Here is a 12,957-nt window from a genome sequence, read left to right on the forward strand (position 1 = left end):
AGAGCGGTGGTGGGGGTTTTGTCTCTTCCTTCCACGGTCCTGGAGCTCAATCTCACGATCCTCCTCGTTGAGCAGCAGCAGGAGGAGGAGAGGCGGCGAGATCCGACGGAGGCGGCGGTGAACTTCGACGAAGGCGGAGATCTCCGACGATGGCGGCGGTGAGCTTCGACGAAGGCGGCGAACTTCAGAGAAAAAGCATGGTTTGTGGGCGATTTTATGATGAGAGAGAGTGCAGGGGTGGGGGTTTTGGCTCTTCGTGAAAATAAAAGGGGGGAATTTTCCCTCCCTTCTACGAGTGGGGAAATGTCGCGGGGATGGGGGGGGTTTGGCGACGCGGATAAACAAAGAAGCGTCGTAAAATATACAACTTTTAGCGATGCGAAGCAGATACGTTGGGAAAAGAACACTTTTAGCACGTTAGCCTAATACGTCGCTATAAATGCATATTATTAGCGACGCAAATCCTAAAACGTCGCTAAAAAGCTATACTTTTGCCGACGAAAATAAAAAAATGTCGGGAAATACATAACTTTTACCGATGCTAAGTTAAAACGTCGCTAATAATATACACTTTTAGCGACGCAAATTATAAACGTCGAGAAAAATATATTTTTTGCCGACGCTAACTAAAAATATCGGGAAAAACATAATTTTTGGCGACGTATTTAACCATGCGTCGGGAATAAGCGTCGGAAAAAGTACAATTTGTTGTAGTGCTACTCTCGTAGAATCATCTTCTTAAATTCATCAAAGTATAAAACACCATCTCTATTAACATCATACCTTCGGATCATCTCCCTGCACTCCTCAACAGTCTTCAATTGCCCGAGCTTTTCGAGCGTTTTCCTCAAGCTTTGTGGCGGCGATCTACGACGGGGGAGCGGCGGCGATCTACGGCGACGAGGACGGGTGGAGGAGGGGACGGGAGGCGGCGACGAACTCGAGGGGAGCCTTGGGGGCCTGAGCGGAGGCAACGGCGAGGAGGGCGAGGGTCAGGGTGATGAGCTTGAGAAAGCTCTTAGTTTTAGAGAGAGGAAAGAGAGAGAGAGAGAGAGAGAGAGAGAGAGAGAGAGAGAGAGAGAGAGGATATGAGTGCTGGGTCTAAGGGATTGAGGAGAGAGGATAAGGATAATTTGGGGATTTTAGCTTAGCTGGCATGTAATAATTAATAAAAAAAGGGCTACAGTACAAAGTGTCACACATCAAGGGGCTGATTCACATGGGGAAAACTATGAGGGGCCTCATCACAAGAAGTTTCTGTTTTTGGGGTTTGTACACATTTTTCCCTTGAATATTTGTTCTTATAGGCTATTTATAGTTCAATAAGATGCTCTTAGTTACACAATTTTGACAAGTGACAGACAATATAATTAATTAATATTATCCGTAGAAAGTTTTTCCATAACTCCAACTTTTAAAAGGAGTATGATTTTATGAAGCGATACAACCACAATATGGACTGACAAACATGAGAATGATGTGCAAGAAACAAAGCTACAATTTTTATTCATTTGAAAGATAACAACATAGGAAATAGATTTCATTAGTCATCAACATGCTCAACAATTTCAAGTAGAGATTGACACAACTCCTGTGGCCTTGAAAACATGGGCATATGATCCGATCCTTCAATCTCGAACACTTTCTTCACACAATGATTCCGAATCATCTGCTGCTGATACTCTTTCGCGATTATTGCGTCGTCGCAACACACCACGTAGAAACTAGGCACCGAGCCATACCTGTCCTTAGACAATGCCGACGTGCTCTCAAGATCTTCTAAAAACATCGGGCAAGGCCTCAGGAGCGTGCTCGCTAACATGAGATCCTACACACCAAAACATCTCATTATATCATTCTAAGCTCAAAAATCCATGTCCCATGCATGTAAATTTCACAAAAATTTATCTCTATGAGAAGTTTGGAGCACTTCGATATAACTCCCAAAAAAGTCTGGAAATGCCATCTGACCTCCAAAAAGGTTAATAAGTTTTTAGGGTCCACTCCTCTCGCTCCCAAATGTACATCAAACAAAAAGAAAAGGTTCCAGTTATCTCAAAACGGACCAAACAGTTTGCAGGTTTCGTGAAATTTATTGTAGTTTTTGTGTACGTAGCACAAAAAATCGAGATGTATACCTCCTGTGAGCAGAGTTGAAAGACGTTGTAAGCGATGGTCTGAGGACCGAATATCATCCTGGAAGGGGGAGGAATTTTACTTTCTGTTGGGGCTTCAATAGGGGTGAGCTGTGTATCGAGCGACATAAACAGTGGACTGAACAGGAGATCCTACATGCATATGTTCAAATAAATTAAATTTGACAGCATAAGTTCGCAAAATATTTATTGAAGATAGTAATTAATGATGATATTTTAGACCATTTATCCTTTGTGTTGACAATTTTTGATCGTTCAAATGAGCATTGCATAATTTTGAAGGTTCATGGGTCCTCTTTACTTTATAAATTTTACAAGGGATTTGTGCAAACCTCCACAAAGTTCAAGAGGTTCGATGAAATTTATCCAAAAACAATATCATTACCTTGCCGCTTATTCCCAATTAATCTAATCTAGATATAGTCTAAAAAAATCTTTCAGTTTTTTTGTATAAATCTTTTCTAAGGTAAAAATAGGGCAAGAGCCCTATTCTAAAGTATATACTAATATTTACCATAAGAGAAAAACATTATCATTGATGTGATAATTCCTATCTAAATTGGAAAATGCGAAGTGTACTAAAAAATTTGAAATTCTTGATAACTAGACACAAATAAGCAGGGCTCAGAGAAGCTCATTATTTCCCTTTATAATTTATAAGAAATGTTTCACTTTTTATTATGTAATAGTACAAAAATAGTACAACTCTTGTGTACCCACACTTATCATTATTCATCTAAATTAGAGAGACCCAAACCTTGAAAAAGTATAAGTGCACCCGCTCCAGTAGATCATTAGATTTCTGGATTCTTACATAGATCTAAAGGTTGACATCTTTTAGATATAGATTTAACGTCATGGGCTGTGATATTTTCTCACAAAACCCTTTCTATCTATGAGAATAAGGAGCAAACGTACATGGAGATTATCGTAGTACCTTAAGAAGACGGCCGGGGCTAGATTCACAGTCGGGCATAAGCGCCGTAACAAAAACCAAACCCGCAACTTTCTCCGGGAACTTCTCCGCCGCCAGCGCCACGCTGAGCCCGCCGAGGCTGTGACCCACCAAGATCACCTTCTCCGTCGACGGTAGCGAAGCCACGACATCCATCAGCGGCTGCGAATAATCAGCGAAAGAAGCAACCTCCTCGAGCCTCGTTGCGTCGATCCCCGAGGCTTTGAGGTCAGGGATCGTCACTTGGTGTCCTGCGGATTTGAGAAGTGTCGCTAGTTTGTACCAGGACCACGCTCCATGGGAAGCTCCATGGACCAGAATTATGCGGCGCTTGTTCTCTGTAGGTTCGGCCATGGTTCCCTCCTGATCTGGGAATTGGTGTCAAGTTGCTGTGTGCTATGTATAGAGGCGATCGAATACTCTAGTAGTTTGCTAGCGGCCAAGAGCACTCTATTACAAAAGGGTCAATTATTGGATATATGGACCCCCTCTGTTATCGTTGTTCCGAATTGGATGGCACCGCAGGCACAACCCCATCCACATCTTGGGGCACACCTTCTCTTTCAGCTACAGTACACGGGGTCCACTTTAGATTTTAAAAAAAAATTTAAAATGGGCCCCATGCACTATAGCTGAGAGAGAGGATATGCCCTAAGGTGTGGTTGGGGGTGTGTCTGTAGTGTTTTTCTTTCGAATTTTCTATTCTTCTAGACCTCAGTTTGAATTTTTTTTACTTTGTTATTCTTAGAGAAAGGCTTCAAAAAAAAATAGTTTAACAGTTGACAACTTGAGGGTAAGAGACAAAGAATTCCACTCTAAGGTTTCGTTTGGATAACATTGTATTTTTCTTATTGTGTTTTTATAAAAATACATCACAATGTGTTTTCTTCTTAAAGTGTTTTTAAAACAATCTGTTTAGTATTTTTGGTCAGCACTAGTTTGACTCGTAACAACATTAGTATTAAACATATTATTAATATATATTATACTAGTTATAATAGAATATATTATAAATAAAATATTTTAATAGTTACTTTATATTATTATAGTATTATAATATTAAATATAATACAATATAATATTGTATAATATATGATAATACTATATCTTAGTTTAATCTATTATATTATATTATAACTATTATATATTATATTCAAATAATAATAGATTTAATTACTTTGGTATATCAGTTTGTTATCGCTATACTTTATATAATATTTGTAAAATAATATTGTTTTATTATTACTATAATATTATACTATTATTGATATAATATAATATTATTAATCATTTTAATATTATGTTATTATGAGTATACTATTAATAAATTAGTATATTATAAATATTTTAATATTATATAATATATTATGGTGTCTAACATGTTAGAGTTTATCAATAATTTATGATATAAATAAATAATATCATATTATGAATATATTATTTTTACACTAAGATTTTTTAGCAATAAATTATTTTAGTATTAAAAATTATTTTACTTTATAAATTGTTATACTATTTATTATATAATACATATTAAAACTTTATATATTATATTATATTTACTATGCAATATATTATTAAACTATTATTATATTATTATTTTGTTATTAAATATGCTACAATTATGATTTAGCTCAAAAAACACCATGGTTTCCAAACGCATGGTGTTTTGTTTTTTGTAAAAACACTATGGAAACAAGTAAAATGTCATGATATCCAAACGGAGCCTAAGAAAATAAAACTAGAGGTATATGAAATTCAAAACCACCGGTTCGTAACTAACCTTATTTTTTTATTATTATACCCATTTATTATTTAGTGAACAACCATTATGATGACAGGTATAATAGTTTCTTGGAAAATATCTCAAGGACCCCAAAATAGGTGACCCTGAGTAGGACAGGTGAGGTGTCGCCTCACTGTCCCGTGACGCACTGTTCATGAACAGTGCGTCACGGGACAGGAAAGTGACACATCACATGTTCCATGTAGGGTACCCTATTTAGGGTCCCTGTAGCAACACCCTAGTTTCTTTTTTGTATTGACATGAGGCTATGTGGACATTTGACTTCGACTACGATTTAATTTATAAACACTTTGTAATTGGTGTTTTTACAACTATACTTTGTATCCACATCTACAACTATATTTTATTATTAGACTCCAAATCATGCGCTTGCATCAACGGCCAGAATTAATGAGAATATGTGCCTAACTAACAACAGATATACCATTATTTTTGTCATGGTGATTATATTTAACTCCTTTTATGTAAAAATTACACAAAAATATATGTAAATCATAAATTACTTTTCACATAATATGCATATATCCCTACAAGTGGACGAACATGGGTCCTAACAGGGACCTAAGAATAATAGGCAAAGAGGCAAAAGTGTACGAAACAAAGAATAGGGAAAACAAAGATGGATTTTTGAGGGGGCTCCCATAATAGGATAGGGGTTTATTTTTTCCGTGTTGTGTTTTTCAAAGAGAACAAATATTGTTGATGGTTTATATAATCACACGGTTAGTTAAATCTAGGATAGGATTGGTTTGTTCAGTGTTGAAGAGGGACTGTTTTCTTCTCTGACTTTATGTCTAGTTCTTAAGTTGGGTATTTGAAGAATCTGCATAAATAGAGATTCATAAGAGGAGGGGGGGTTTAGTTCCCCCGTTGTACCTTCAACGATCAAGTTAGCTATTGAGTGGGAAAATAAGAACTGTGTGTTCTTGTTATTGTGTAGTATTTGCGTTAACATATATATCAGATTTGTGAACCTTTCTCATGTTAGAATAGTACATGTATTTATACTAAGGTGGCAAGAGTAAATTGGTCACTTCGACCGAGAGCAGTGAGGCAGTGGCGAAGTATGGGCTGGCGGCCACGTCGACACTTTCTTTACAGGTGTCGGCCAGCGAGTGGAGGGAAAGTCGTTTCGGCATTAAATGGGAGGATACTGGCGGCATGGTCAGGGCCCACGTGGTCCGATGAGTCATGAATACTATTTGGGCTAGAGTCATGATGGCCTCTGCCAAGCATTAAATGCGATGTTGACACATTGTCACAGAGGGATAGGCTTGAGACAGAAGTTGTCCTCTAACTTCGCCTAGAAGTAACGCCTTTCAAGTCGACATCGCAAGTTGTGAGGCAAGTGGTCAGGTGGACTCGTGGCGAGTCGTCTTCAACAAAGGGGGTGGCAAGTACCACGTTTCGAGTCGACATGGAGGGATGTCGGCTCGACAAGTCGGCTAAGTTGTTATCTCTATTGGTCTTTGGCTGCCAAGTTAATTGGGGCATAGCACGCAAAAAGTATATTTGTTCGTTGCTTAGCACTGAGTTGCACTTTGACGAAATGGGAACACCATAACAACTCCACTATGTATAGAGGCCAAACTCATCATCTCCACCCCCTTAAGAAACTATCTCTGAGAGATGTTCTCTCAACAACCCCACTTCCAATGATTTTCTCAACTGAGAATGGTTCATTTGGTCACACAAGACCAAGTCAAAGTTACACATCCTACTTGACCAAATTAACCAAGTAACATGCCTCCCACTATCCGTGCGATCATAAGTTTCTTCTTACCATTACTCCCACTATTCATAGAGAGTAACTCTTATTTAATTATTCATGAAATTTTACTTGGACTTATTTATTCCTAAGTTCCATCAAACTTACATGTTTGATAAAATATTTTGCTGGTATTCCTTTTGTCAAAGGATCAGAAATCATATCTGTAGTAGTGATATAAGTCACTTTGATTTCTCCATTTTCTATAATATCTCGAATATAGCGATACTAGATCTCAATATATTTTCTTTTAAAGCTATCCATACCACTATTGATCAAGCTAATCTCTGCTTGATTATCATAATAAATATTAATAGGTCCTTCTAACAAATTGAGATCTAGATCAATAAAAAACCGTACATCTTATCTAGACAGCATGTGTAGTTGTCATACTGTAAGCTATATATTTAGCTTCTTGTGTATATCTAGCAACACACCATTACTTGTTTCTTCCTACTCCAAGAAACAACTCCTCCAAAGATGAACAAGTGACCCGAAGTGAACTTTCCATCATCTTTATCACCTTCAAAATCAGCATTGGAGTAACCGAGGAGATCAAGTGAATCGGCTTGAAAAACTAATTGTAAGAGTCAATGTACCTTTAATATACTTCATAATCCTTTTAACAACTTCCCAAAATGCTGGTCCTGGATTACTTTGATATCGGCCGACTAGACTTACAACATAAGCTATATCAGGTCTGGTGCACAACATTGTATACATCAAGCTTCCAATTGTTTGAGCATATGAAACATCTAATGGCTTTTGGCTCTCTCTAGGGCTTTGATCTTTACATAATCTCTTTCCCATGACTAACGGTGTTAGCACTAGATTGGAATTCTCCATTCCAAACCTTTTCAGAACTGGCCTTAAATATTTTTCTTGGTTTAAACTTAGCATTTTAGACTTTCTATCTCGAATTATTTAAATTCCAAGAATATATGATGTATCTTCCATGTCTTTCATCTCAAACTTTTCGCTGAGATCTACCTTGATTTTATTCAACATTTCTATGTCATTTCCAGCAAGTAATATCATCCACATATAAGGATAGTATAGTAAATTTGCCCCTACTTTTCAAGACATATACACAATTATTTAATTTATTTTGAATAAAACTAAGTTTAGTGATTGCATCATGAAATTTGAGATACCATTGTCTAGAAGACTGTTTTAAACCGTATAGAGATTTTATTAATTTGTAAATTTTATGTTCCTATCCTTTCACCTGAAAATCTTTAGGTTGTTGCATATATATCGCTTTATTCAACTCTCCATTAAGAAATGTAGTTTTAACACTATTTGGAATAACTCCAAATCAAGATATGCAACAATAGTCAAAATAATTCTAATTGATGCAAATTTAGCTACAGGAGAATACGTCTCTTAAAAATCTATTACAGCCTTCTGGTTGTAACCCTTAGCAACCAACCGTGCTTTGAATTTATCAATAGATCCATCAATATGATATTTCTTTTTAAACACACGTTTGCATCCTATGGCTTTTCTATTTTTTGATAGATCACATAACTCTTATACCTTATTCTTTTCTATAGAATCAAGTTTTTCTCTCATAGATTCTAGCCATAAAGCTGATTCATGTGATTTCATCGCATCAAAGAAGATTAAGGGATCTTGTTCTTCTATATTTATATCTACAGAGAAACAAGATGGCTCACATAAATACAAATAGTAATCATCCATCCATGAAGGTTTTGTTCTTGGCCTTTTGTTGCCTACAACCGGTTGATGAGGTACATTATTTTTCCTAGGTATTTCATCATTTTCAATATTAGGTTCATTCACAATATCAGGGTCATTAGTGGGAACAACACCGTAATAATCATCATCTATTATAGTTAGAGGTTCTGTTTCCTCACGAACTTGTTCCTCTTCCTCTAGGTTCCTCTAGAAATATAACATCTCTGCTTTTAACAACCCATTTTTCTTTTTTGTAGAACTTGTAACCTTTTGACTTTATTGAATACCCTATAAATCTATACTTTATTGTTTTAAAATTCAACTTATATCTAAGTTGATATGGAATAAGAACACGGGCTATAGATCCCTACTTCCTGAGATGACTCAGATTATATTTTCTTCTATTCCATAATTCATAAGTTATAGATACAACTGATTTGGTGGGAATTATATTTAAAATACAGTTTGCAGTTAACAATTCTTCTCTCCAAAAGTTTTTAGAGAGACCATAATAAGACAACATGCATCTAACTATATTCAGTAATGTTCTGTTCTTTCGTTCAGTAACACCAGTCTGTTGTGACGTATATGACATTATTGTATGCCTTTTAAGTCCATGCTGAATACAATAACTCTCAAATTCTTTAGAGTTATAATCCCCACCCTTATCAATTCTCAAAATTTTAATTTCCATTCCAAGTTCGTTTTCAATTTCCATCTTATATCTCTTAAAGCAGTCAAGAGCTTCTTATTTTCTAGATATAAGATAGACGTGTGCAAACTTGGAATAATTATCTATAAAAGTAATAGAATATTCTTTATTATTATGAGTTTTGACACTTAGGGGACCACAAATATCCGAGTGTATTAACCTAAAAGTTCATTGGTTCTTTGTCCGCCAATAAAATGTTTTCTAGTCATTTTACTAGTTAAACAATATTCACATGGTGGTAATTGAACATTAGATAGTGTAGGAAGTAAGTTCATTATGATAATTTCTTTTATTTTTAAAATACTAGTATGTCCTAGTCTAGAATGTCATAATTCAGACTCAGAAATATAACAGGACAAGTAGTTTAAATTCAAAATTTTATTATCAGAACTATTACAAACTACTAGAAAAATGCATAATTCATGCTCGGGCACATATTTTCTCATAGCATATATTTTATTATTTTTGCCTATAGAAACCCGGTTATTGTAGAACCTAACTTCCAGTACTTTTTTCATCAAGATGGGAACATAGATCAGATTGCGCTAAATTCCTGGTGCATAGAATACATCTTTAAGGACAAGAATATTGTCCCCAAGATCCAATCTATACGAACCAATACCTTTTATATCGAGATAGGTATTATTTTCCATATAGATTCTCTGTTCTCATTTCTTTAACTCGGTGAATTTTGTGACTCCATTATTATCCTTTGTGATATGTATGGCTGCATCGGAGTCGATCCACCAATCACTGATATCCGTCATCACAGCATTGAATTCCGTCACACCGATGAATTCTCTTTTGCTAGTTCCCCTTATTCTCCTATTTTTCACCTTGCGGGTAAGTGGGCTTGAAATGCTTGAACTTTCTACAATTGTAGCAAGCTCCGTGTGGTACTTTCTTTCTTATGAACTGCTGTGATTTCGGTCCTCATGGTTGTGGTTTACTAGGACTGGGGTTTTTATAGCTTCCAGCATTATGCCTCTGGAGGACATAATCAGCTCTTGCTATACTATATTCAGTTCTGGTTCTTTCCTACTGGCTATTAAGTCATGTTTTATCGCTAGGTGCATAGAAAGATCAGAGACAGATTTAATGGCAGAGTTCATTCTTAATATGGTGACAGCCATAGCAAGGGAAATGGGGAGACTATTTAAAATAGTTGTCACTTGCATTCTTTCCTAGATTTCGGTCCCAGTAGTAGATAAGTCCTTAGCTATGATAATCATCTTGTTAATATGCTCTACGACATTGTCTCTCTCTTGCATACGATAAGAATTATACTTATGCAAGAGGAGTTGGATGTTAACTTCAGAGGCGGTGTCGTATTTTTCTTTTATAGCATTCCACATGTCCATGGAAGTCTTATAAGTTTCAAAAACTTTTATTAAGTTATCATCCATTAACATGAGCATTAAGCTTTTTGCCTTTTTATCTTCTGACTTTCACTGTTCAAATTATTTCTTTTCTTCAGGTGTAGATTTATCAATAAGGGTTGGAGCAGTGGTTTCGATTACATCATCGATATTATCATGAATAAGAGCATATCCTATTTTTCTTACCACATATCATAATTACTGTCATTAAATTTATCAATTTTTTTCCAGTTCTGATAGAACGAGTTTACTAGCCATTCGGTAGAGAACTAATCATTAAATTTATCAATTTTTTTCCAGTTCTGATAGAACGAGTTTACTAGCCATTCGGTAGAGAACTAAAACTAAAATTCCAATTTAAAATATTATATAAGGTTGATGTATAGACAGATATACTAAAAATAGAATAAAGTTAGATACTAAAAAATAAAATAAATAAATTAAAAGAACCTGACTGTTTCGAGTTGAGAAAGTAAACTCCAATTTGAGCGAGATCATCACTTAGTGGTGTTGACCGAAGAATCATTTGTCGAAGTTTTGGCGTCGTCTCTGATCGGAGGTCGTAGCGAGGTTGAAGTTGATAATTAACGGGCTTCTGTACGGATGCTGGAATACCAGCAAATCAGGTTGAAATCAGTAGTTGAAAGTGCAATTGCCTTAAACTTGTAGCTGAGCCGGGATATTGATGTAACATTTCGGGACTTATTTGAAAATGCCCCTTTTTTAAGAGGGACTTTCACAAAAATGAATAAAAAAAATGAGTATAGAGTACTGTCCAATAAAATAAAAGAATGGTTTGAGGAGTCGGTCACGTGGGTAGGTAAATGGGTTGTACTCTTCGACTTCAAAACTTGAAAAATGTAGGCTATGACAAAACTTGGCTATGAAAAAAGTAAGCTTTGACTACAGAGAAACTAAAAAGGAGTTCGATAGTTGTCACCTAGGATAATAGCTGTCAACAGAGAAATATAGTCTATCGGATATTAGGAGAACAGAGAAGACTATAGGATAATAGCTCTGATACAAATGCACGAAACAGATAATAGGGAAAAGAAAGATGGATTTTTTAGGGGGCTCTGGTAATATGATAGAGGTTTGTTTTTTCTGTGTTGTGTTTTTTCAAAAAGAACACTCCACTATATATAGATACCAAACCCATCATCTTCACCCCTCAAAAAAACTACCTCTGAGAAATATTCTCTCAACAACATCACTTCCCACGATTTTCTCAACTGAGAATGGTTGATTTGATCACACAAGACCAAGTCGAAGTTACAAAAAGAGAAGGTGATACGGATTTGCATGTTCTATGGTTAAATCCAAAATGTAAGGATGTAGTCTAATAAATTAATAATATTCGATTAAAGTCCTTGGTGTATATCAAGCCTTTTGGACGTGGATATCTAACTAAATATATATCCTACACTGTCTTTTAGTTTGGTTTAGCTTAGTATGCATCTATGGAGCTGTTTGGTTCGTTTCCTTGATATAGGGAAATGCAATTCCATGTAAAGAAATACAAGTTTTGAGTTTTTCAAACTTTTTCAAGAAATAGATTGTTTTGCTTTGGTTCGCACATAAAAAATAGTGAGAAACTAATGTATTTATTTTTCTTGTGTTTGGTTCGCATAGAAAAAAAAGGAAAACTTTTGTAAACAAAGCAGAGAAGAAAAAAAATCTGACGTGGCAGAGTTTTTATCAATTTCACTCGGTTGGGGAAGGAAATCGGGGAGGGAAAAAAATCTGAGCTGGCAGCGATTTCAGTAGAGTTTTTCCTCTTCCATCCGAACGAACCAAAGCGGCACAAAGAAATGGACGGAAACAAAAAAACTGACGTGGAGGGTTAAAAATCTGACGTGGAAGGGTTTTCTGAGTTTTCCACCCCTTATAATAGCGAACCAAACAGCCCCTATGAATAATGTCAAATCATAACGATATCTTCGAGCAAGGTGGGGTCGTATTAATATTCGATAATGACAATAATTAAGGAGCTGGTTTAATTCTACGGTTGATGATTATCTGCCCAATTTTCAGCATGTGAGCCTAATGTACCGTAGCGGTAAAACCTCTCGCAGTTTTTAGGCCCTGTTTGGTTCTTTTTGTAAAACATGAAAAAAATGTATTGTTAATGGGGATAAAAACATGCAACGGTTGCAAATGCACAAATGCACAACATCAAGCTATAGTATTTAAGATATCGATTTACGGAGGAGGGAGAGTATTCAAAAAATAAACTAAGTGAGTTCTTGAATTGTGTAGGAAACTAATGAGAGTTGTAGGTAAAAGTGGTGAGTGTTTTTGGTAGAGGGGTTTTCACAAAAATAAAAGGCTAAAACAACAGGGAAGAATGAGAGAAAGAGAAGAACAAAATAAAAATCAAATTAAATCAAAACAAGAAGTTAATGAAAAGATAGAGGAAATCAAGAGAGGAGAATAATAATCTAGAATTGAATTCACTAGTTAATTTTAATTTACATTT

General features: G+C 35.7%; 1 protein-coding gene across 1 annotated transcript; it reads right to left on the minus strand.

Moving 5' to 3' along the window:
• On the minus strand, positions 1,476-3,522 carry LOC109837623 (salicylic acid-binding protein 2-like). The gene is made up of 3 exons (XM_020405944.1): positions 3,094-3,522; positions 2,139-2,288; positions 1,476-1,828 (listed from the first exon to the last, which is right to left on the minus strand). The coding sequence occupies exons 1-3, from the start codon at positions 3,463-3,465 to the stop codon at positions 1,544-1,546; spliced, it is 807 nt and encodes a 268-aa protein (XP_020261533.1). The 5' UTR covers positions 3,466-3,522; the 3' UTR covers positions 1,476-1,543.

Source organism: Asparagus officinalis, chromosome 4, assembly GCF_001876935.1.
Source record: "Asparagus officinalis chromosome 4, Aspof.V1, whole genome shotgun sequence".
Lineage (NCBI taxonomy): Eukaryota > Viridiplantae > Streptophyta > Magnoliopsida > Asparagales > Asparagaceae > Asparagus > Asparagus officinalis.

Coding starts and splice junctions, on each gene's coding strand:
- LOC109837623 (XM_020405944.1), bottom strand. CDS start 3,465: ATGGCCGAACCTACAGAGAACAAGCGCCGCATAATTCTGGTCCATGGA. Junction 2,289..3,093: donor GCCCCGGCCGTCTTCTTAAG/GTACTACGATAA, acceptor ATATGCATGTAG/GATCTCCTGTTCAGTCCACT. Junction 1,829..2,138: donor TTCAACTCTGCTCACAGGAG/GTATACATCTCG, acceptor TTTGGTGTGTAG/GATCTCATGTTAGCGAGCAC.